The sequence below is a fragment of the Pleurodeles waltl genome, chromosome 8 (assembly GCF_031143425.1).
Source record: "Pleurodeles waltl isolate 20211129_DDA chromosome 8, aPleWal1.hap1.20221129, whole genome shotgun sequence".
NCBI lineage: Eukaryota > Metazoa > Chordata > Amphibia > Caudata > Salamandridae > Pleurodeles > Pleurodeles waltl.
The window spans coordinates 1434362941-1434386185 of NC_090447.1; the positions used below are offsets into that span (position 1 = coordinate 1434362941).

Consider the following 23245-nt stretch of genomic DNA (forward strand, 5'->3'; position numbering starts at 1 on the left):
TACAAACAATAATGTTTGAAAACAAGGTTTCTGTGAGTATTTCTCATTTGCACATCATCAAGTAAAGTGTTTTTATTTGTTTTGGTCCTATTTATATCTTTGTTTCCATTCCCCTTCTGAATTACACAAAATGTGCTTCCTTAATTCTTGATGTATTGGGAATTATTTTTAATGTTCATTTCCAAGCTATTTAAATGCTGTGTGTTAGAAAAAAAACTGACACCTTACAGCATTTTGTTTTACAATGATTGTCAGACAGCCCTCTTAACAAAATCCTCTAATTGCAGTCAGAGAAAGAATAGTGAATACCAATCTCTAGGATAAAATAAGCAGCAATTTGTAGTAAGACATAAGCTGACATTTGACCTCCGTTTTTGAACAGCAGATGTGTGAGGATAAAAACAACATTTAAAAACATTGTTATTATTCATTCAGTTTCTGAATGAACCAAACACCGGCCTGTTGTGACCAGGACTTGGAGCAGAGGATCTGCCAGTCTCACATGACCGGTGAGGGGACATCACCCCAGAGTATCAAGAACACTTGCCTGGACCACCAACTTCTGCATGACCCAAGACCAAAGGACCCTGAGAGAAGAGGATAATCGCTTGAAAGGAGCAAAGATCATGCTGAGTGGATCCCGGGAGCAGAGAGTGAGATTTAGGTCTGTCGGGACTGCTCCCCCAATCGAGCTGTCTACCCATGTGCACGCTGACACCGATCAGGCTGTCTGCCCGTGTGCAGAATTTGCACCCCGTGCCTGGTGTTGCCACAGTCAAGAACGAGTGTCATCGCCCCTGGTGCTGCTGTGTGTCAAAACGAGGGCCGCAGCCCTGTGCAACACTGTTATCTGGTGAGTGCCAACGACTTGTTTATGCTGCTCGCAATCCTGTATGCCAGAAGCGGCCTGTGGTAAACCCTGTCACCCTGGTGCAGCTGTACCAAAAATTATGTTAGCGTCTTAAGTATCACTGTAACCTGGAAAGGGCAGTCGCTGTGTGTCCACTAATACAACCCCCGATATTTCAGGAAGGAGCTGTGGTGGAAGGGCCGTTGCCCTTAACCAGCGTGAAGCTGTGAAGGAGAAGTGGGTCATGACCCATGAAGAAGAGGGCAACTATTCGAATCCAGGAGTATCCAAGACATGCCACTGGACGTAGAGAGACTCTTACCGGATACTAGTAGGAACACTATGGACATTTGCCGCCTTGACCGGAGCACCCCAACTTCTGCTCACTGCTGGGCTGCAGACCAGGAACTCCTAGCCACCACTCCAGCGAGAGCTAACAAGTCTGACTACCAGGCTATCGGGCTTCGGGGGATCTTGGTCTGACTGACGCACTATGGCACATCAATACATTGTTTTTTTCAAAGCCATTGTAGAACTTCTAAAACTTGAACTCTAGATCATGGCCTAGCTTGCATGTCGCCACACATAAAAGAGGAATAAACATGATCCTTAGAAGGAGAAGTGGTACTCAAGAGCTCACCCGTGTACTGTCTTAGGAAGACTGTGCATATAGTTTGTGGTGTGCCCTATTGCACTTTGTGTTAGTAGGGAAATATTCTTTTTCCATAAATGAAAGTATGGGACTGGACAATCATTTGTTGGGGTTTGCTGAAAGTATTTTGAGTTATGAGCTGCTGTTTGCCATAAACCTACCTCCTCCCCAAGAAGCCTTGGACTACTTCACCTGTACTACTACTGAGAGTCAGGTGCTGAAGGGGTACTTAACCCAGTTCCTCGAGCCCATGGTAGGCCGGGTCCTAAAAAGCCAAACCAGGAAAGAAATGTCTTGAAAATTTGGAACTTCTACTATTGGAACTCTCAAGTCCCAAATACTCCTTGGAGCGTTGTCTGGTAATATGCACCTTGTAGGAAAGTGGCATCTTTCTGACACGGTTTCCCTGACTTTTTGCCTGGTGTCAGTGTGTTTAGACTGTAATACACTGGGAACCTGCTAAACTGGACCCCAGTGTCTGTGCTCTCTTGTCTAAGTTTGATTGCTTGGTAGCTTTTTACCCCCACAACTGGCATACTGGTGCACTCATGCAAGTCCCTATTATATAGTACTTAGGTACCCAGGGCATTGGTGCACCAGGGGTCTCCCATGGGCTGCAGCATGTATTATGCCAACCATAGGAGCCCATGCAAACTGTCTACAGGCCTGCCATTGCAGCCTGCATGAAATGGTGCTTGAATCCTTTCACCACATACATAATGCTTGCCTTTTAGCCTAGCCACGGCACTTAGACACTGTAAGTCACCCCTCTGGAGGCCCTTCAGCCCAAGGGCAGGGTGCATGTTCCTAAGTGTGAGTCTTCCCCTGCATGACCAGAGGCACCCCTACAAATCCCAACTCCATTTCCTGGGCTTTGTAAGTGCTGGGAAGCCATCTTAAGGTATGAAGTGGACACTGGTCAACACGAGTGGTCCAACTACATAATGGTATCAAACATGTTAGACTCATGCAACTACACTGATTCCACTGCTAGTTGCATACCATGTACTCTGGGGTTCCTTAGAGGATCCCCCAGTTCTACCTGTACAGCCTTTCAGGGTCTGCCTGCCAGCCCATGCTGCTGCAGACCCCAGACACCGTTCTGCCCTCTTGCTGCTGAGCCTAACTCGAGCAGGGGAAGGCAGAACAATGGGTTTTCTGTAGGAGGGAGCTATGACCTCCTCTCCTTTAGAAATAGGTGTCTCAGGGCTGGGGCGGGGTCGCCTCCCAGCACTACTAGACTGCTTTGAAGGGCACATTTGGTGCCCTCCTGGCATAAACGGGCTTGCACCAGTATAGGAACCCCTGGTTCCTGCGCTGGTGCGAAACCACACAAAGGACAGGGAAGTGACCAACCCCCTGTCCAGCTCCTCCCCTAGGGAGATGCACAGAGCTCTGCCAGGTGGCTGGTTGATTCTGCCATCTTGGAAACAAGGTAGGCAGAGGCCCCTAGGAGCATCTGACTAATCAGGCCAGTTAGTTGACGTCCCAGACCCCATCTGATAGGTGAGTCACTACAGAGAGTGATCAACCCCCTTTTTAAGGTTAGTTGAGGGCTTCCCCGAAGGTGGGTCCTCAGATTTGTTGAGCCAGACCCTATGAGGAACTCTCTGCAAGAGATATGTTGCTCCTGGCCTCCGGAATCGCTGCTGGTCTGCTTTTGGACTTGAAAACAATACTGTATCCAGTTGGGAGGGCACCAACTGAAACATTGTTTCTTTCTCCAGCTCCCACAAGATTTCTGTAACATCCGTGGCTGTGCATCCTCCAGGCTCACAAAGACTCTGTTTGCATCCAAGATGCATGAAGGAATATGCCTTGGAGTGAAGGAGTCACTCCCCTGCATCCACAGGCACCTCAAGACGACAATGACCGGCTTGTGGATCCTGCTGTCCCACGGACATCAAAAGGCTCTGCAATACAGATGGTGGTTCTGTAGTCCTCTCCGGGTCCCCCTTGTCTTCTAAGCAACTTGGGAGACGGTGGGTCCTTGCTGCAGCATGGAGACTGTTGCTCTTGCCAAGGCTTTTTGACTCTTCTTCCAGGAGATCTTCAGGCTCCGAGAAGCCCCAGCCTCCAACACTCTACAACTCCAGGATCAGCTTCCACTCTGCAGCTCCTGCAATGTGGAACTCCTGTTTTGTTGTGCTGCTGAGGCCTTCCTGCGACACCCAGTGCCTGTGCCAGTGGGTCACTCATGAGGGCTCCTCCGAATCTGGCTGGCTTTCCTTCCTACTGAAGGCCTGCCCTGAATCCCCTCCAAGGGTCGAGATACTAGGACCTTGCTGGTCTCCAAGAACCTGCAATCTTCCTTGCAGCAACTAATTGTATTTGCCAAGGCTTGTTTGTGCCGCTGCTGGCCACTAACCCTCCTGCAATCCGGCGTGCAATGTGGGACATCTCGTAGGTGACTGTAAGGATCTCCTGAATCCCCAGGACTCCACAGTTGGACTTCTTCCTTCACGGTCCTGCAGGAACTTCACCTCCAAGAGGGTGGGCATTGCCTACCTGCACCGCCTGGACATCTCCGAGTTGTCTGGCCACTGTCCTCTTCTTTTTCAGGTTTTTCATGTCTGGAATCCAGCCTTGGGTTCCACCAACCTGGACCAAGGGTTGCGACAGCAGCTGGACAAACGAGGCTCCCATTAACTCCAACAAAGGTTTCCGATGTCACTTCACCTCTATTCTCCTGGGCTCCCTGGAGTAGGTGCTCCAATCGTCTGGATATCTACGGGTAGGGGTAGAATCCAGCCTTCTTTGCGCCAATTGGTTTCCTCAGGGACCACTGGAAAGGGTCCTTAATCCAAAGAAATCCAACTGTGACAGACCTGTGTTAGCCTATGAGACACCCGGCTCGATAACAACTCCGCACCCAGATGCCTATGGGATTAGATGTCTGTTACTTACCTCTGGTGATTTCTCACTGCCCCATTCCATTTGGATTCTAACACACTTACCTTGGTTGGGCACATGCATTCTTACACACTTTCTTAGTATATGGTCCCCCCTTCCCAAATAGGGCTTCATGTATTTCTGTGCTTTTCCTGCTTGTTATTAATTGTAAATTTTAGGTGTTGATATCTCCAAGTAGAGATTGACCAAAGTTAGAATAGTCTTAGTGTTGTAATAAAGAATACTTTATTTTTACAACACTTGGGGCCATATGTACGAAAGCTTTTTCCCATAGACACAGAATGGGTAAAATCCTTTCGTACATCTTGCCCTTGGTGTAGTTCTTTCTAGTGTAGCAGTTGCTGACTTACTACTGTGCTCTTGTAAGCGCTTTACACTCCTCCTTGATAAGCCTAAGCTGTTTTCCACACCTACCCCTAGAGAGCTTTGTTTATCTGGGCATCAGAACACTATCACTAAGGGTTGCATGGACTCACCATAGGGTGCCACATCATACGTGTACACCATAAATTGAGCCTGCCTCCTACAAAGCCCACTTCATGCTTTATCCTGAACGTAAGCAGGCTCTCCAAAGGTTCCTGACACCACAGCAGCTTTACTCTAGGTTCTCTGGAGCCCAGTAGGCTTCATTTATGTTCCCCTGAACCTCAGTAGGCTTCGCATATGTCCCCTTTTTTTATATCCAAGTTTATTTCCTTTTTGAAATAGAGAACAGAAGACAACAACCGTACAGTGAGTACTATGGAGCACAAGTACATAAAATAGATATGCACATGATTTGTTCTTGGGAACTAATCTCCCTCCTCCCTGCCCCAGGGCAAGTATACTGTTAAAAGTTCAGTCCACGGTGTGCCCTCCATTTCCCCCAGATCACCTCATGCTTCTGAGGACAGCCACGTGCCTCATAAATTGGCTTTTCTACTTGAGAGCACCATCCATCCCGGCTCGCCATTTTGTGACTGACGGCGTCTCAGGACTTTATCATTGTTGCGCAATGTCTTCTTCGGCCACTAGGCTGGCTAGCCCAATGAATATTCTTTCCATTTGTGCCCCTTCAAACTCCTCCAAAAGGCCCCATATCGCCACCCTCCCAGTCAAATCAATCGAGCGCCCCAGGGCCGCAGAGACTTCCCAGTCCACCCCCTCCCAGAAGGGGCACACCGTTGGACATTCCCAGGCAAAATGCAGGAGCTGTGGCCCCAGCTGACCACACCTCGCGCAGACCGAAGAGGTCCCTGAGCTCATGTGCCGCAAGCACCATGGGGAGAGCTATGCCATGCGAAAATAGTTTATCTGCACCATCTTCAATCGTACAGATATTGCTAGCTCTCGGGTGCGAGGTAGGCCTCCGTCCAATCATCCTCATCCAAATCTCCCACCCAAGCCGCCCACCTGTCACGTAACCCGGCAAGCCCGCCTGGCGCGTTAGTCACTAATGAGCAGTAGGTCTAAGTAATAGCACCCTTCCCCAGTCGTCCCAGTAGGATTTTCGCCTCAAGAGGGCTGTGATCAGGGAGGGACAAGGTCGGTGGCTGGTGAGTTCCCAGGGTGTGGCGCAACTGAAGGAAGCACAAAAACTGGATATCAGCCAGTGCGTAGTGATTCTTTAGCTGCTGGAATGACATCAGTCCCTCGTTACTGATCACGTCCCTCAGGTAAGTAATTCCAATACTGTCCCATTGTTTAAACCTCTCTAACCCAGAAACCTGCCGGAGCCACATGCCCTGCCATAGGGGTGTCAGTTTAGTGAAGCGTCGGTCACAGCTGCCCCCCAGCACCTCACTACTACTTGTGTACATTGAGGGGCGGCTCGGGGAACCCGGCCGCCATATAGCAGACCTGTAGGAAGGTAGCCTCTTTCTAGCCTTGTTACTCCCACTTTTGGCCTGTTTGTGAGTATACATTTGGAGATATTTTCTATTATGAAGTGCTTAGTTCTTAGTGGAGCATGGAATGTCATGATGTAAGCTGTGAGGTCAGATGGAACAGGAAAGACTGAAGAGAGGAATTCTTAGAAAGAGAGAAGAGTGGATCGGGGAGCTGTGCTGGAGGTGTCACGTCACGACTGATGATTAATAAAGATTGATGTTAAAAAAGACCTGGAAGAGTGATCTTTACATTGGCGACAAGGGACTTCCGTGCAGGAGACTGATTTTAGGAAGACACCTTCACTCCTGGAAGTGTTGACAGCTTCTTGTGAATCTTATAAATGCTTCACATCCCAGACTGATATTGAGGTAAAATTGGTTTTGCTTGAAGAAGGTTGCGAGGTGCAGAGATCTCATATTCTGTAATAGAAAGAGAAGCCCTAGCTTGCTGTTGGGGAATTAATCGTTTTAGATTTCACATGTGGGGATTACCCTTCAAATTAAGAACAGATCACAAACCTCTAACGTATGTTTTTAAAGGTGCACGTGGGTTAGAGGGTAATGTTACACTGCGTATCTCTAGATGGTTATTGTCTGTGATGGAGTACAATTTTGATGTGGAGTTTGTCAGAGGAAACAAGAACGTGGTGGCAGATTATCTTTTAAGGATGCCGGTAAATGTAGATGAGATTGTGGAGGAATGAATGGAAAGTGTCATAGAAACAATTTTGGGTGAGTTAGCTATAACTTTACCGGAGTGGGAAAATGTGGAAGCGAGTGATTCTGTCATGCGGAATGTGGAGGATTAGGTGGTTAATGGCTGGAGAAATGAATATGAACAAAGTAATGATCTGGCTGGGTATTTCAGAGTCAGGGATCAGTTGAGCATGCAGAATGGAAGTTTATTGAAAAGAGATCAAATTGTTCCTCCTGTAGGTGTTCGAAAACACACCATTGATATCACTCATCAGGGACATCTAGGTCGGGGAATGATGAAGAGAAAGATAAGGCAGTCATTTTGGTGGCCAGGGGTGGATAAGTAGGTGGAAGAAACTGTAAAAAAATGTGCTGCCTGTGCTAATAGTGCCAAGACTAAAGTGTTAAGGTAAGCCCCTTTGGCACCTATGAAGTTTCCAGGTGGACCTTGGGAGAAGTTGGCAGTGGATTTTATAGGACCAATTTCCAGGTTGGGTGCGAAGAGTAAGTACATAATATTGATGGTGGATTATCACACTAAATGGTTTGTAGCAAAAACGGTTGATCAGGTAAATACCTAAAACATTCTTGAATTCTTTGAAGATGTCTTCATGGAGGAGGGAATTCCCAAGACCATAGTGTCAGATAATGGCGTACAATTTGTGTCATTGGAAATGACTGATTATTTACGAAGAATGGGGATAATTCATGAAAGAGTAGCTCTCTTCCGTCCACAGGCCAATGGTTTGGTAGAAAGGATAAATCGCATGGTAACGGAAAATATTCAGTTATCACTGGCCAATCATCTTCCTTGGAGAAGGGAGTTGAATAGGATGATGTGGACGTATCGTACAATTCAGCATTCGGTAACAGGAGTGTCGCCATTTGTATCTTTAAAAGGGTGGGAGCCAGGTGTGAAGGAGTGTCCGGTGTGGTTAAGGACCAAAGGAACTGTGATAGTGGATAGAGAGTTGGTGAGAGGAAATGTTGAAAAGATGCAGAGAGAAAACATTCAACACTATAACAAAAGAATGGGTGTGAAGCGTTGTGAAATACAAAGGGGTGATTGGGTGGTGACAAGGAAAGGTGGAATTGTCCTGAAAGGGGAAATACTCTATTCCCCAACTGGTGAAGGAAGTGAAAAGAAATGTGGTGATCCTAGAAAATGGTTCTTCATGGAGTATGGGTAGTGTCTGCAAAGTTAATCGTTAAGCTATGTAATAAGTTATTCTTATAGTTTTTAGTTTGCTTCATTGTTCTTTTGTTGTAAACATTCAAGATCCATGGTTGGATTCTTATATGTATATATATTGTATATAGTTTGCTTGCTTATTAAGTTATTGGTATATTATAAGGGGGAGATGTGTGAAGATATTTTCTATTATGAAGTGCTTAGTGCTTAGTGGAGCATGGAATGTCATGATGTAAGCTGTGAGGTCAGATGGAACAGGGAGGACTGAAGAGAGGAATTCTTGGAAAGAGAGAAAGAGAGAAGAGTGGATGGGGGAGCTGTTCTGGAGGTGTCACGTCACTACTGATGATTAATAAAGATTGATGTTAAAAAGGAAGACCTGGAAGAGTGATCTTTACAATATGTCAGGGTATTTTTACTGTCTCACTGGGATCCTGCTAGCCAGGACCCCAGTGCTCATAGTGAAAACCCTATTTGTCAGTGTGTTTTATATGTCTCACTGGGACCCTGCTAGCGAGGACCCCAGTGTTCATAGTTTGCGGCCTGAATGTGTTCCCTGTGTGGTGCCTAACTGTGTCACTGAGGCTCTGCTAACCAGAACCTCAGTGCTTATGCTCTCTCTGTCTTTAAAATTGTCACTGCAGGCTAGTGACCATTTTTACCAATTCTTATTGGCACACTGGAACACCCTTATAGTTCCCTAGTATATGGTACCTAGGTACCAAGGGTATTGGGGTTCCTGGAGATCCCTATGGGCTGCAGCATTTCTTTTGCCACCCATAGGGAGCTCAGACCATTCTTACAAAGGACTGCCATGCAGCCTGAGTGAAATAACGACCACGTTATTTCACAGCCATTTTTCACTGCACTTAAGTAACTTATAAGTCACCTATATGTCGAACCCTCACTTGGTGAAGGTTAGGTGCAAAGTTACTAAGTGTGAGGGCACCCTGGCACTAGCCAAGGTGCCCACACATTGTTCAGGGCAATTTCCCCAGACTTTGTGAGTAGTGGAACACCATTACACGCGTGCACTACATATAGGTCAATACCTATATGTAGCTTCACAGTGGTAACTCTGAATATGGCCATGTAACATGTCTAAGATCATGGAATTGTCCCCCTATGCCAAATCTGGTATTAGGGTGCCAATCCCATGCATCCCCGGGGCTCCAGCATGGACCCCGGGTACTGCCAAACTAGCTCTCTGTGGTTTGCACTCCAGCTACCGCTGCTGCCAACCCACAGACAGGCTTCTGCCTTCCTGGGGTCTGGGCAGCCCAGTCCCAGGGAGGCAGAACAAAAGATTTCCTCTGAGAGAGGGTGTTACACCCTCTCCCTTTGGAAATAGGGGTTAAGGGCTGTGGAGGAGTAGCCTCCCCCAGCCCTTGGAAATGATTTGAAGGGCACAGAAGGTTCCCTCCTTGGATAAGCCAGTCTACACCGGTTCAGGGATCCCCCAGCCCCTTCTCTGGCGCGAAACTGGACAAAGGAAAGAGGAGTGACCACTCCCCTGTCCATCACAACCCCAGGGGTGGTGCCCAGAGCTCCTCCAGTGGGTCCTAGACCTCTGCCATCTTGAATGCAGAGGTGTGAGGGCACAGTGGAGGCCTCTGAGTGGCCAGTGCCAGCAGGTGACGTCAGAGACCCCTCCTGATAGGTGCTTACCTGGTTTGGTGGCCAATCCTCCTCTGAGGGCTATTTAGGGTCTCTCCTGTGGGTTTCTCTTCAGATAACGAATGCAAGAGCTCACCAGAGTTCCTCTTCATCTCTCTCTTCAACTTCTGCCAAGGATCGAGCGCTGACTGCTTCAGGACACCTGAAAAACCGCAACAAAGTAGCAAGACGACTACCAGCAAAATTATAGCGCCTAATCCTGCCGGCTTTCTCGACTGTTTACTGGTGGTGCATGCTCTGAGGGCTGTCTGCCTTCATCCTACACTGGAAGCCAAGAAGAAATCTCCCGTGGGTCAACGGAATCTTCCCCCTGCTAACGCAGGCGCCAAACTTCTGCATCACCGGTCCTCTGGGTCCCCTCTCATCTAGACGAGCCTGGTCCCTGGAACACAGGAGCTGGATCCAAGTGACCCCGACAGTCCAGTGGTTCTTCTGTCCAAATTTGGTGAAAGTAAGTCCTTGCCTCCCCACGTCAGACAGTAATCCTGTGTACTACGTGAACTGCAGCTGCTAGGGCTTCTGTGCCCTTTTGCAAGGAATCCTTAGTGCCCAGCATAGCCCAGGTCCCCAGCACTCCGTCCTGCCTTGCTCAACTCGCTGAGTTGACCACCGGCTTCGTGGGATCCTCCTTTGTAGTGTTGAGACGACCGCCATGCTCAGATTTCTTCAACGCCTGTTCAAGTGCTTCTGCGGGGGCTGCCTGCTTCTGCGTGGGCTCTCTGTGCTGCTGAGCACCCCCTCTGCCTCCTCCTCCAAGGGGCAACCTCCTGGTCCTACCTGGGCCCGGGCAGCACCCATTTTCTTCAACCGCGACTCTTGCAGCTAGCAAGGCTTGTTTGCGGTCTTTCTGCGTGGAAACAACTCTGCATCCTCCAGCATGCCGTGGGACATCTTCTGTGCAAAGGAGAAGTTCCTGGCATCTTCAGTTGTTGCAGAATCTTCAGCTTCTTCCACCCAGAGGTAGCCCTTATGCACCTTCATCTGGGGTTTAGTGGGCTGCCCCCCTCCCCCCCGGACACTTGCGTGACTCTTGGACTTGGTCCCCTTCCTTTACAGGTCCTCAGGTCCAGAAATCCGTCTTCGGTGCTTTGCAGTCAGTTGTTGCCTTTGCAGAATCTCCTATCACGACTTTAGTGTGTTACTGTGGAAGTAGGGTAACTTTACTCCTACTTTTCAGGATCTTGGGGTGGGGTATCTTGGACATCCTTAGTGTTTTCTTACACTCCCAGCGACCCTCTACACACTACTCTAGGCCTGAGGTCCATTCGTGGTTCGCATTCCACTTTTAGAGTATATGATTTGTGTTGCCCCTAGGCCTATTGCATCCTATTGTATTCTACAATGTTTGCACTACTTTTCTAACTGTTTACTTACCTGATTTTGGTTTGTGTGTATCATTTGTGTATTTTACTTACCTCCTAAGGGAGTATATCCTCTGAGATATTTTTGGCACATTGTCACTAAAATAAAGTACCCTCATTTTTAGTAACTCTGAGTATTGTGATTCTTGTGATATAGTGCTATATGATATAAGTGGTATAGTAGGAGCTTTGCATGTCTCCTAGTTCAGCCTAAGTTGCTCTGCTATAGCTACCTCTATCAGCCTAAGCTGCTAGAACACTACTAATCTATTAATAAGGGATAACTGGAGCCGGCACAAGGTGTAAGTACCATAAGGTACCCACTATAAGCCAGGCCAGCCTCCTACAAGTCCCAAGAGGCCTTCAAATCCAGCATGCCAGATCTCCAGCCGGTAAGCCGGATCGTCCCAACCCTTGTTAAACCACTCATTAATTGGGACCCTCTGTGCCGCCAGGGAGTAGATGTATAAATCTGGTATTCCCATCCTGCCCTCGTATGGATATTTCCTCGCCGAACTGAAGGCCACCCAATGTCGCCCTCTGCCCATATAAAGGAGGTGAGCTTAGAAGTAAGGGATCGGAACCAGGCCAGGGACACTAAGTGCTGGAAGTTTATCAAGACGTACAAGTATTGGGGGAGGCAGATCATCTTAAAAAGAGCAGTGTGACCCAGAGGGTTCCGGTGCAGGCGTTGCCAGTGGCCCAGGTCCGCAGCCAGAGCACATGCAAGAGGTTAGGAGTTTAATTCACAGGCCAGCTCTGGGATCGTTGGGAGATGGATTCCCAGGTATTTGAAGGCATTGCACTTTACCGGGATGGTGGTACACCATTCGTTTACCCCCGCTTGGCCCCACATCTCCACCAATAACGATTTCCCAGAGTTCAAGCACCGACCCGAGGCCTCACTGTTTAGCGTGAGGAGCTCAAGGCTTTGGGGGCCAGAATCCCGAGGCCCACACCCAGAAACACCAGGACGTCATCTCCGTACAAGGATACACGGTCTTCGCAGCCACTCCCCAACAGCCAGCCCTTCATAAGCAGGTCCCCCCCGGAGGAGGCACGCCAGCTGCTCAATAGCTTCCTTCTGAACGTTAGACCGAAGCTCATGCAAGTTAGTACCTTTTCCAGGAAGTTCCATGCCAGGGTATCAAAGGCCTTGTGGAAATCCACTAGGAGGAGCGCCAAGTCACCCTTCAGTCTACCCGCCTGGGAGAGTGCCACTTGAACCCTTCACAGACAATGACGCGTGCTCCTACCCGGCATGAAGCCGCACTGGTCGGGATAGACAAGGAAAGGCAGTGTGCGGGGCAGTCGAGTAACCAGTGCTTTAGTGAATACTTTAATGTCCGCGTTAATCAGCGAGATGAGTCGGTATGATGAGCATTGGTCATGGGGTAAGTCAATGGTGGCACAGTCAAGGCTGGGGGGGGGGGATGCACCTTGTCGAGTTGCCTCTTCATAGACGTTCACAAGGTGGGGCACCAAGTGCTGACGGAACCTCTTGTAGTATTCCATGGTAAAGCCACCCGGGCCTGCGGTCTTCCCAGTTTGGTGAGCCAATATGGCCATATGGCATCGACCTCTTCCTCGGTCAAGGGCAGATCCAACTCCACGGCCAAGGACACCAAAATAGAGAGCAGGGTAATGTCTTTCAGAATGGGATTTTCCTGCTCCTCTGAGGGTTGGGGCACTCTGGTGTAGAGGTCCTCATAGTAAGAGGCAAAAGTGTGTGCTATCTCCACCAGGCCCTCCTGAGCAATCCCGGTCCGGCCTCTAGTGAGGGGTACCACCCGGGCTGACACATCCCGGGTCACCAACCAATACAGCAACTTCCCAGCCTTGTCCCCTGACTCATAAACCCTCTGGGTAGAGGCCTGCCAGTACTGCCTGGCCTCTGCGAGTGATACTTGCCGAATCTCAGCTCGCAAGATCACCAACCGTTCCTCTGTTTCCCTGCCCCAAGTTTGTTGTGCTTGACCTTCCAGGTCCACCAGCTCACCCTCCAGCTCAGTCACCCTCTGCAATTGCATGGCCTCCTCTTGTCCGACGTATCCCTTAATGACCCCCCTCCTGAATAGATTGCTGGCGCCCATAGGATCTGTGCCAAGGTCACCAAACCTTCGTTATCTTTAAAGTAGTGATCAATTTGTTGGTCAACATATTCAACTCAATCGGGGTCTTTCAAGTACCAGGCACTGAAGCGCGCCACATAGGTCATTGAGTCTGCACAGGAGTCCCCCAGTCCATCAAGATCGGCGCATGATCTGATATCCTGTGGCCAATATTTACATAGAAGTCAGCCCTAAGAGGTCTACTGCTGGAAGCCATATCAGGTCAATCAGCGCCTCGTGGTGCACTGCTGACTGATGCATGAATACCCTCGTCTGTGGGTGCCACGCCCACCAGGCATCGCACAGGCCAGCGAGCCTGCCCACGTCACGAGACACGACAACCTGGCCCGTCTGCCTGGACAGAGGCCGGGCGAAGTATCCCGAAGCGGGTCTGGGACTGCATTAAAAGCCCCCCTCAATGGCTGTGGTGCCCTGCAGGAGGGACAACAGGAAGCTACGTAATTCGGTGTGCGTGGATCTGAGGAGCTGCCTGGGTGCATAGCACAAAATTATTGTAATCTGCCTGCTGGCTAGGCGTCCCTCCACACTGATGTATCTCCCCTGAGGGTCAGCATGGACCCGGGTCACCAGCAGATACAGCGACCTGTGGAGCAGGAGCGCCACCCCTCTAGATCCCCTGGAAAATCCAGCATGGAACACCTGGTCATATCCAAAACACCCAAGAAACATATATTGGGTCCCAGCCAGGTGGGTCTCCTGTAAGAGGACAATTTCCTGGCAGTACCTCTTGATATATCGCAGCACCGTGGACCTCTTAATACTAGCTAACGGAACATTGACGTTCCAAGATAGTACTGGCATTTTAGGTAAAGCTAGGTGCGCCCAATGCCCTATTGCCAACCTGTTTCGCCCTGTGCGCTGGCCCCCCAAGTCACTCAAGAATCACATACGTTTACACACAGCACTCAATGTAGATGTAACAAGCCTAAAAAGGAAACCGTTAGTGTAACAAGAGTAAGAACAACTTGTATCAACAACCCAACCTTCCCCCCCCATTGCCCCGTACCCCACACTTTGCCCCATGAAACATCTGACGCCCTACCCCAACACATTGCTATCTAGCAAGTAAAACAGTCAAGTGTGACGGTCCTTCCATTCTGGCGGTGCCTTAATTACGGATGTGCCACCTGACCTTGGTTAATAGTATGATTTGAAGCGGGGCAATCTTCTGAGCCGCCACCCCTACCGGGCTCTGTGCCCCAGCAGCTGCCAGGCACTGCCCTCCAGGTCCCATACAAAGGGATCACCCTGCAACTTCTTGTTCACTCCTGGAAGTTCGGGATCATCTACAGTGCACAAGTGGCTATCAAGTCAATATCCAGAGCATGTTCCTCCTGCAAATCGTTGGCCGGGTGAGCATTGGTGCTCCCCCTTGCTCCTCGGCTGCTGTCCATGCCTGTCGTGAGCGGGTGCACTTCCCCCGCACACGCACCGGGAGGGGGCTCCCACCAGGGTTCTTTGTCTCCGGCCCTCATCTCCTCCCCGTGTCGCCACTCTCAGATCTCATCTCTCTGCCGCCCAGTCCCAGGCCTGCTCCGGGGTATCAAAAAAGTAGGTAGTAGATTGAAACATCACTTTGAGGCCGGCAGGGAAAAGTAGTATATAGCAGAGGTTCAGCATTCTAAGTTTCTTTTTAACTGCCTCAAAGGACCTGCACTTCAGTTGCACCGCCCTGGAGTAGTCCAGGAAAATCATGACCTTAGAATTCTGGTGCCGTAAGTCTGCCTGGGTCCTGGCCTCCCGCAGGATTGCATCCCTGTCCCTAAAGTTCAGGACCCGCAGAATGACAGGCCGGGGGGGTGGTGCACTAAATGGGGGCCGAGGCGCCAGTGAGCGATGTGCGCGCTCTATAACAAAGTTGGTGGACAACTTTTCCGCTGGCATCCAGGCTCAGAACCACTCCTCAAGCGGCACTGCCAGGTCAGGTGCATCTAAGGCCTCTGGCAGGCCCACCAGCCTCAAATTGTTCCGCCGAGCCGGGTTCTCCGTGTCTTCCGCTCTCACCTGTAGATCTGCCATCGACGATGTGAGGGTTGAAATCTGGCACTTAAGGAGGGCCAGGTCATCTTCTGCCATTGAGATACGCTTGTCCGCCTCTGTCACTCTACCGGTCACGCCTTATAGGTCCTGCCGGATCAGCAAGAGATCTTCTCTAAGTTTGTCTACTTTATGCTCCACGGCCACACGTGAATCTTCGATCGTATTAAGGATGGCTTTGAGGTCCGGGCAAGGTATTGTCGACTCCAGGGGTGAGCCAGCAGCTCCAGCCTCTTCTCCCCCCACCCCCGCCGTAGCAGGGAGCGGATACTGGTCCATTGTCTGGGCCTGCGCAGGCGGCTGCTGTGTCTTGCAGCCCATGGCAGCTCGAGCAACCCCCCCAAAAAGCCACAGTGAGAGGAAAGGCGGGCTGGCTGCGTACCTTGACCACTCTCGGCCTCAGCCCAGCCTGCATCCGGGTGGGGGAGGGGTTGAACCACCACCCCTCACGCCGTCTCCACTCGGCGGGGAGGAGGAAAAAGGGACAGCGAGTCGGACCTCAAGCGATCTTGATCCCAACTTTCACCTCCATGCCCCTGCCAACGCACCATCCACTGAGTCCGTCTTCGTCCTGCACCATGATGCCTCCAGTAGGTGACGGGTTATCAGCAATCAGCCCCCCTTTTCTCCACACTTCCCCTCGTAGGTCTGTCCCTCACCTGCCCTCTGCTGGTTCCGGGGTCGCCGGTTAGTGTCTGGGGCCCACCACACAGTCTCTTTGGGCCACACTGGCCCAGGCACGCTCTATGCGTCACCCGCAATTGCAAGGCCAGGTGGCGCCACGCGTTTGCACAGTGTGCCAGTTCCAGAGCCGCTTTTGGTGGCTGCCCAGACCCGCAGGCCTTGTCTGTCGCCGCTTGCCAGCGTCCTCAATGCTGGAGGCACCCTGCCCCCCTGCTCCGAATCATGGGGCTCAGGAGCTCAGGAAGCTCAAAGCCCTCACGCGGCGCCCACCATCTTGGAGTCTCGCAGCCCTGCGGTAGCCGAATCGCGCCATTCAAAGTGCAGTGATGGAGGTTCGCTGCTCCGATTTTGACCAGGCTCTTCCTGCCCCTGGTCAGCAGTTCCATCTCGACGTCCCCGGAGTCATCTGAGCTGCCGTGTTCAGGTAGAATACGGTCGGATTCGGGGCAAGCCGCGGAGCTCCGCTAAAATGTGGCCGCCATGTTGGCTTGCCAAGCCACTCCCACACATATGTCCCCTTAAGGCACATCATGTTTCCCAATTTGTTCAGCAAATCACCAGTAGGCTTCTCATACAACTCTGAGCCGTGCAGGTTTCCTGTAGCGTTCCCTAAGTTACAACACGGTTAGTAGGTTGTGCCAATCAACAGCAGGCTTTTCACAGATGGCACAGAGCCCCAATGTGCTTCCCATAAATTTTCCTTAAGGGTTATCGAGCTTTCTATAGTTTTTCCTGAGCTCAAAGGATGTTTCATAAAATTTCTGCCAATCTAAGCAGGCCTCCCATAGGTAATCCTGAAACTTCAAAAGCTTTCCATTGATTCCCCTGAGTCCAGGCTGGCATCTCCTGGTTAACCATAACTTCAACATGCTTCTTAAAACATTCTTCTGAACACCAGCAGGTCTTGCCATAACGTTCCCTAAGTCTGAGGTGAGGTGGCTTGAGTCCCATCAGGCTTCTTCTGAAATCTGCCTGAACTCCTTGCCTCTCGGTGGGAAGTATCTACGATATTATTTGTTTCACATCACTTTTTTTAACACTAAATATCTATTTGTCCCCACAAATGTCATCTATCGTCTCTCACGGTTTGTCATTAATCTCCCAGAATATCACACATTTTAGGTCTGGCCTAGATTTTGCTTTAGGTAGTAGAACTGGTAGGCTATTAGCATCATGCCTCAAGGCAAGGCAGACCTAAATTTGCATCATAGTGATTCTAGACAAAGGGGGTACCTGATCAGGAAAGAGATTAACATTTTAGACACATTTCTCCATATTTACCAAAATCTATATGAAAGAGACAACCCCACACCAGTCCAGATCACAGAATACCTAAAGACAGTTAGGTTAATCAAACTATCCCTTGAGCAGGACTGCCCCATTGCAAATGACAAAGTAATAAAAGCAGTTAACCCATACGACCACAAAAGCACCAGGAACAGATGGGTTCATTCTGACTTTTTACTAAGTTTACTGTCTGAAAATCCTGGACCTGATGACAAGGCTTATCAATTCATTTACCTCCATAGCTAGAGTAACTCCAGCCATGCCAGAAGCCAAAATTTCTATTATATTGAAACCAAAAAATTACAGGGAGAGATACGGGTTGTATAGACTAGTCCTCAATGTGTCCGTGAAAATCTTTAGAGTTTTTGGCAAATAGCCACGGCTGATAGACCCGGACCAACCAGGCTTTGTGGAGTGTGGGCTAATCAGCGACAACACCAAAAAGGTAGCCTGCCTAATACATGCAGCTCCACTTCTCGAGAGGGATGGTGCTTCTATGGATAGATGGAGTGGGGGTTCCTACGGAAGCACTGCTTTGTGGGGCTTTTTGGGTGAAATTAATGAAAATTATCTGGGCAAGGTACAAGTACGAACTGCAAATGTCCGGGTGAATTGTCAGGTCTTCAGAGTAATACGGATTGGCTAGGAGATGAAGCAGGTGTATCCACTGTCCCCTATGCTCTTCACCATGTGAACTGTGGGCTCAGAATGTCCATGACAATCGGATGATCAGAGGTGGGCTAGGCCCGAAGTCGATTAAGCTAACAATCTTTTTAGAGGATCTCCTAGTTTTAGTAATGGACCTAGCTATTTCCTTCCTGGCACTGAGGGTGGGCAACTTGGCAAAACCGGAAGCATTTAACCTCAGTGCAGCCCCCACCATCTTACGTAGTTGGTTAAAGTGGGTGCCATTCAAATGAAAAGCCAAGTTGATCAGATAGTCATAGATAGGTATTACCTTCCACGTTTGGGATTTATTTTTGGCAAACTTTCCTCTTGCTACACTCAATGAAGGATGAGTTGCAGTGCTGGTATATAATTGTGGTTGAGTAGGGTAGCATTGATGAAGATGACGGTGTTGCAGAGGGCTCTGCTACGGTTCCATTTTCTCCCCATACCAGTCTCACTGATACACCTAAAACCCTTGTAGAAAGCAAGTTTCAATTATATAGAAGGGTAGGATACATATAGACCCTAATGCCTACTGAATGGGGAAGGCTGGGGGTTCCTGATCTACCCACATACTGCACAGTATCTCAGTTACCCTACATTTGGCAGTGGTCAGGAGAGGAAACTGAAAACCATGCTGGGCGGTGCGCTGATGGGAAACTCCTTATGGGAGCTGCCATGGATTAGGGAGAAAGAATACAGACAGTGACAGAAGGCAATGGGAGATGCACTTAAGGTTTGGGACCTGGTGAAATACACTAAGAGACTGACATACTACCTGCATCCATTCCCCCTACTATTTAGGAATTCAGCTTGCAGCCAGGGACTGCCTAAGGTGGCTTTTAGGCATAAGAGGTAAAAAGATGCCAGAAGCTGGGGAATCTGCCCAGCTATGTGAGGATCAAGACATTTGATCAAATTAGACTTTGGCCTAGGAGAGGAATATCAGCTTCGATACACTTAGCTACGCCACCAGCCCATGAATAACCATGTGAGGCTGGGGGCATCAAGAAGCCTCTTGCAGTTTGGGAAACTCATGCCATCAGCAGAAACAGATAGCCACCTCATGTTGAAAATCTAACAAATTCTTAGAGAAGCGGAAGATCTGCCCCAGATGCATTTTCAAGCAGGATGGGATAGAGGACTGGCAGTTTCCTTCTTAGATGAGGGCTGACTATATTAGGAAAAGTATGAGCTTGGGGGGTCGGAGTGTAGGCGAAAATGAGACCACCCTTGAAATTCTATACAGATGATATTACACCCCTGCTAAATTACAATCATTTGATACGAGGCGACTGGATACCTGTTGGAGGGACTGTGGGGGCAAGAATACACTAACTTACATCCAATGACAATGTCCAGAATATAGACTTTAGAGTCACCGTACTCATTAGCATAAGCCAGATTCCAGGGTTGTGTTATCCTGATCAACTGTCAAGCATTCTGGTGGGGTGGACACCACAAGTGGCCTGGGGGTGACTAAAGGGGTACCTTAGCTGCCTATGCTGTTGACCCCAGTGGCCAAGCAGACACTGTCAACAAGGCAGAAAAAGTCAGACCCTCCGAAAGTACTGGATGATATAAACTGGCTGATGTTGTGGATTAGGAAAATCTCACATGAGAGAGTAGATATGGACCGATAATTCACAGTGACCAGTTCACGTCTCCTAAGATTTCTATCTTGAGATGCTGGCTAACTCACATGGCCAAGATCTTTAGGAACACTGCAGATCCTGCCCGGAGAGGACAGCTTACTGTTCACTTAAGACAGGGAGAGAGGGGCTACCAAACAAACATACAAATGGCAATAGCTACTCATATAAGGTTACTTAGTTTGTGCTGCAAAGCTCCTCAGGCGAGTGTAGGTGGGATTGAGCAAGTTAAAACGCCTACTCTTCACATTCTAGAGCTATCATTTATAAAGATTAGGAAAAGTGAAACCAGTAGGGTGGAAACATATTCTATATTGGGGGAGGATAAGTACATGAGGAAATGTTAAGTGGATATGCACGCCTTTTGCTGTACTGGTTAAACGTTTCAATGAAAATAATTGAACCATAAAAAGGGTGCACTTCAGTGTCAAGGCGCTTGGGCCTGGAAAGCTTTTATAGTTTAAAAAAAATATTTTTGCCAGTTTGTTTTCATATTTCGTATGTTTTCAAAAACACAACAAAAGAAGTTGCATGCTTGGCCAGGGCCAAAGCTGTTGGCTTCTTCAATGCTTACCCCCTTACTACCACTCGCTTAATCCCCTTAGCGTTTTCTCCCAGTGCTAGACGTAGCGTGGAATACAGACACAGACACATAACTTATTTCCAGACATCGCTTGTCAATCTTAGACGAGCATTGATCGATTTTAAGGGGAGAGTCAAGGATCTGTTTCAGTTCGCAGTGTACACACAGCTAATCTACTATGCCAGAGTTCTAAGATGGATGCCAGTTAGAATAAAAAAAATTGTTCCAAGATGGAAACATGTGCATGCGCAAGTTTGAGGGCACCCATGCAGCCACCTTGAAATGTTCTTTTTTATTAAACTGTAAGAAAAATAATTGCAAAATGGCAGCTGGAGCCTGCTCTTGCCTTCTTACACATGCCTGCAGTCTTGCATTACTGTTTTGCTACACTGACAGAAATATTCCATAATGGCTATCTACGAGTCCACACACACGAATGGTCATTATGAAATGCTTTTGGCCATAAAATATGCCAAAGAAAGCAAGCAGTGGCTAACCCAATAAGCCTCTGCCTGCACATTCAAAGCAAGATATTTTGCCTTTGCAAAAGCTAATATTCAGTTCATACCAAAATACAATATATTTCTACATTGCTTGGCCCAATTTGTATTTGACACTAACAGTTTTTAACTAGTGTTAGCAGCAGTCAATTCATGAGGCTTATGCCAACCACTGAGAAGCGAAACTTGGGAGAAACAGTTTTGAGGAGAAATCTAATTGTCCCATGTTGGCATTGTCCCTTCGACATCATTTATCCATTTTGACAATTTCGCCCTGTGCATTTTGTTCTTCCACTTTACATAGGATGAAGAAGAAGATCCCCTGACAGAGGTAAAAGGCAAACTGTATACGATTTGCCATATCATCACTCTTCATGCCATTCCATTCCATAACATTCATTATCTACTTCATTTTACTACTTTGACTTCATCTCTTGAGTGTACTGAATTTCCTATCAGAATTGCATGTCTGTCAGATACAATGTGTGTCTCATTAGTAAGTTGGAATTTGAAACCTTCACCCACTAACCCCATGTAGCACACTAACGTGAATTAATGTGCCCTTATATTTTCACATGAAGTTCATCTGTAGTTTTATCACCCACATAAGGAGGATGTTTAGCACTAATAGCACAAAAATTGCAAGTAATCGATTCACAGAGGTGAACTGCACATTGTATGACAGTTGGGCTATTCAATGCTGCACACCCAACCACTCCTAGTGCTACTCTGCACTTCAGTATTATTATTTTAACTGTACAGTGACACATTTAAGTAGAACTATTATTCAGTGCTCACTAATTGTATCAAACCCGTATTTTGCCATAGATTCCCCAGTTTTATTTTGACTTGATTTGCTGGTATTTTAATGTGTGTGTTTGTGTCAACTACAACGTTACCAACTTCATAGAAACCGTTCTTTAGTTACATTTGCATCTTTTTTGTAAGTCAGCTGTAATGTGCAAACATAAGATGCAAGCTACTTAAAATGGAATTAAAAAATATGAAGTTACAGAGAAAACTTTTCCCACTCACCGTTCGAACAAAACCTGCAATATTGGTTTAAGAACAGCAAGATAGCAGTACAGGCTGGGTTTGTGTGTCAAATGTAAAAGTTAAGGTTTTTGAACTTTAAACGACACATTCACCCTTTTGTAAGTCACTTGTAAATGTACAACTGCTTTGTGTTAAACTCTTTAATCTATTTATTGTCTGATTAATTTAGTTGTTTATCCACTCTTCAAAGAGAAATGCTTTGGAGAAACCTGTAGATGAGTAATTAATACAAACCAGTGAGAATTTGTGTTGAAAGTAAAGAGCACTGTGATTGAGTATAGTTAGTGAAGCATGCCATATATGTTTTTGCAAACTATAAAGCTAGGAAGAGACTATAGAATATTGATAGAAATGCGCATAAATAAATATTTTTTACAATCTCCATCTCTGGATGCCGACGTTGCTCAATAACAAGCGACGCACGGATGGGTGGAGTGGCTTTTATAGTACTGTTTGGCCCCAGATAATTGCCTTGTAGTTCACTCGCCTGATATTGGTCAGGCTCATGTGTGATGTAGTTTAACTTTAACAGAAAAAACATTAGCTCGTTGTCCATAAAATCAATTATGTTGTATAATATTTTAGTTTGTGATTTTACACATCTTAATAAACACTTGATCTTGATTCTGACAATATTCTTTATGTTTCGAACAACATTCTGATTCTGACAATGTTCTATACGTTTTTCACAACTTTCTATAATAGCTATTGCTAAGGGAGGCATTGACAATGCCCTGCCTTTCCAATTCTTTTCTCCCCCAGTACCACCAATATTCAAACGGCTGGCGGAGAATCATGTGTCTCTGCTCCAAGAGGAAGTTACGACTCTCTTTGCCAAGGGAGCTATAGATAAAGGCCTGATATCAGAAATAGGCAGTGGTTGTTATTCCTGCTACTTTCTGATACCCAAAAAGAACAAGGGTCTATGCCCTATTCTAGACCTATGGACTGTCAATCTCTTCCTCAAGAAAGATAAGTTCAAGACGCTCATGTTGGCTCAGGTCTTGTCTGCTCTAGACCAAGAAGAGTAGTTGGTAGCGCTGGACTTATAGGATGCTTATTTTCACATTCCCATCCTGCCTGTCCACAGACGTTACCTGCTGTTCAAGGTAGGCCACAAGCACTTTCAGTTCACCATGCTTCCATTTGGCCTTACCAGCGCCCCTCGGGTGTTCACCAAGGTGATGATGGTGATCGCAGGTCATCTGCGCAGGTTAGGGGTTTCAGTCTTCACCTACCTCAACGACTGGCTGTTGAAGGCGGGCTCACCCCAGGCTGCCTTCTCCCACCTTCAGACTATGGCGAACCTTATGCATTCGCTGGTGCTCACTATAAATGTGTCAAAGCCACACCTGACTCCCTCTCAGATGCTGTCTTTCATAGGACCTGTTCTGGACACAGTGCCGTTTCGGGCTTATCATCTTAAGCAGCGAGTC

General features: G+C 48.0%; 1 protein-coding gene across 4 annotated transcripts in view; it reads left to right on the forward strand.

Annotated features, from left to right (window-relative positions):
- Nucleotides 1-23245, forward strand: part of SH3BGR (SH3 domain binding glutamate rich protein) — a 204896-nt gene that overhangs the window by 155484 nt on the left and 26167 nt on the right. For 3 of the 4 annotated variants that reach the window (XM_069202578.1, XM_069202579.1, XM_069202582.1), the window contains exon 6: nt 21058-21084. The exons of the other annotated variant lie outside the window; for it this stretch is intronic. In XM_069202578.1, the coding sequence (XP_069058679.1) occupies nt 21058-21084 (27 nt within the window). The remainder of the gene's footprint in view (nt 1-21057; nt 21085-23245) is intronic. 4 annotated transcript variants of the gene reach the window in all.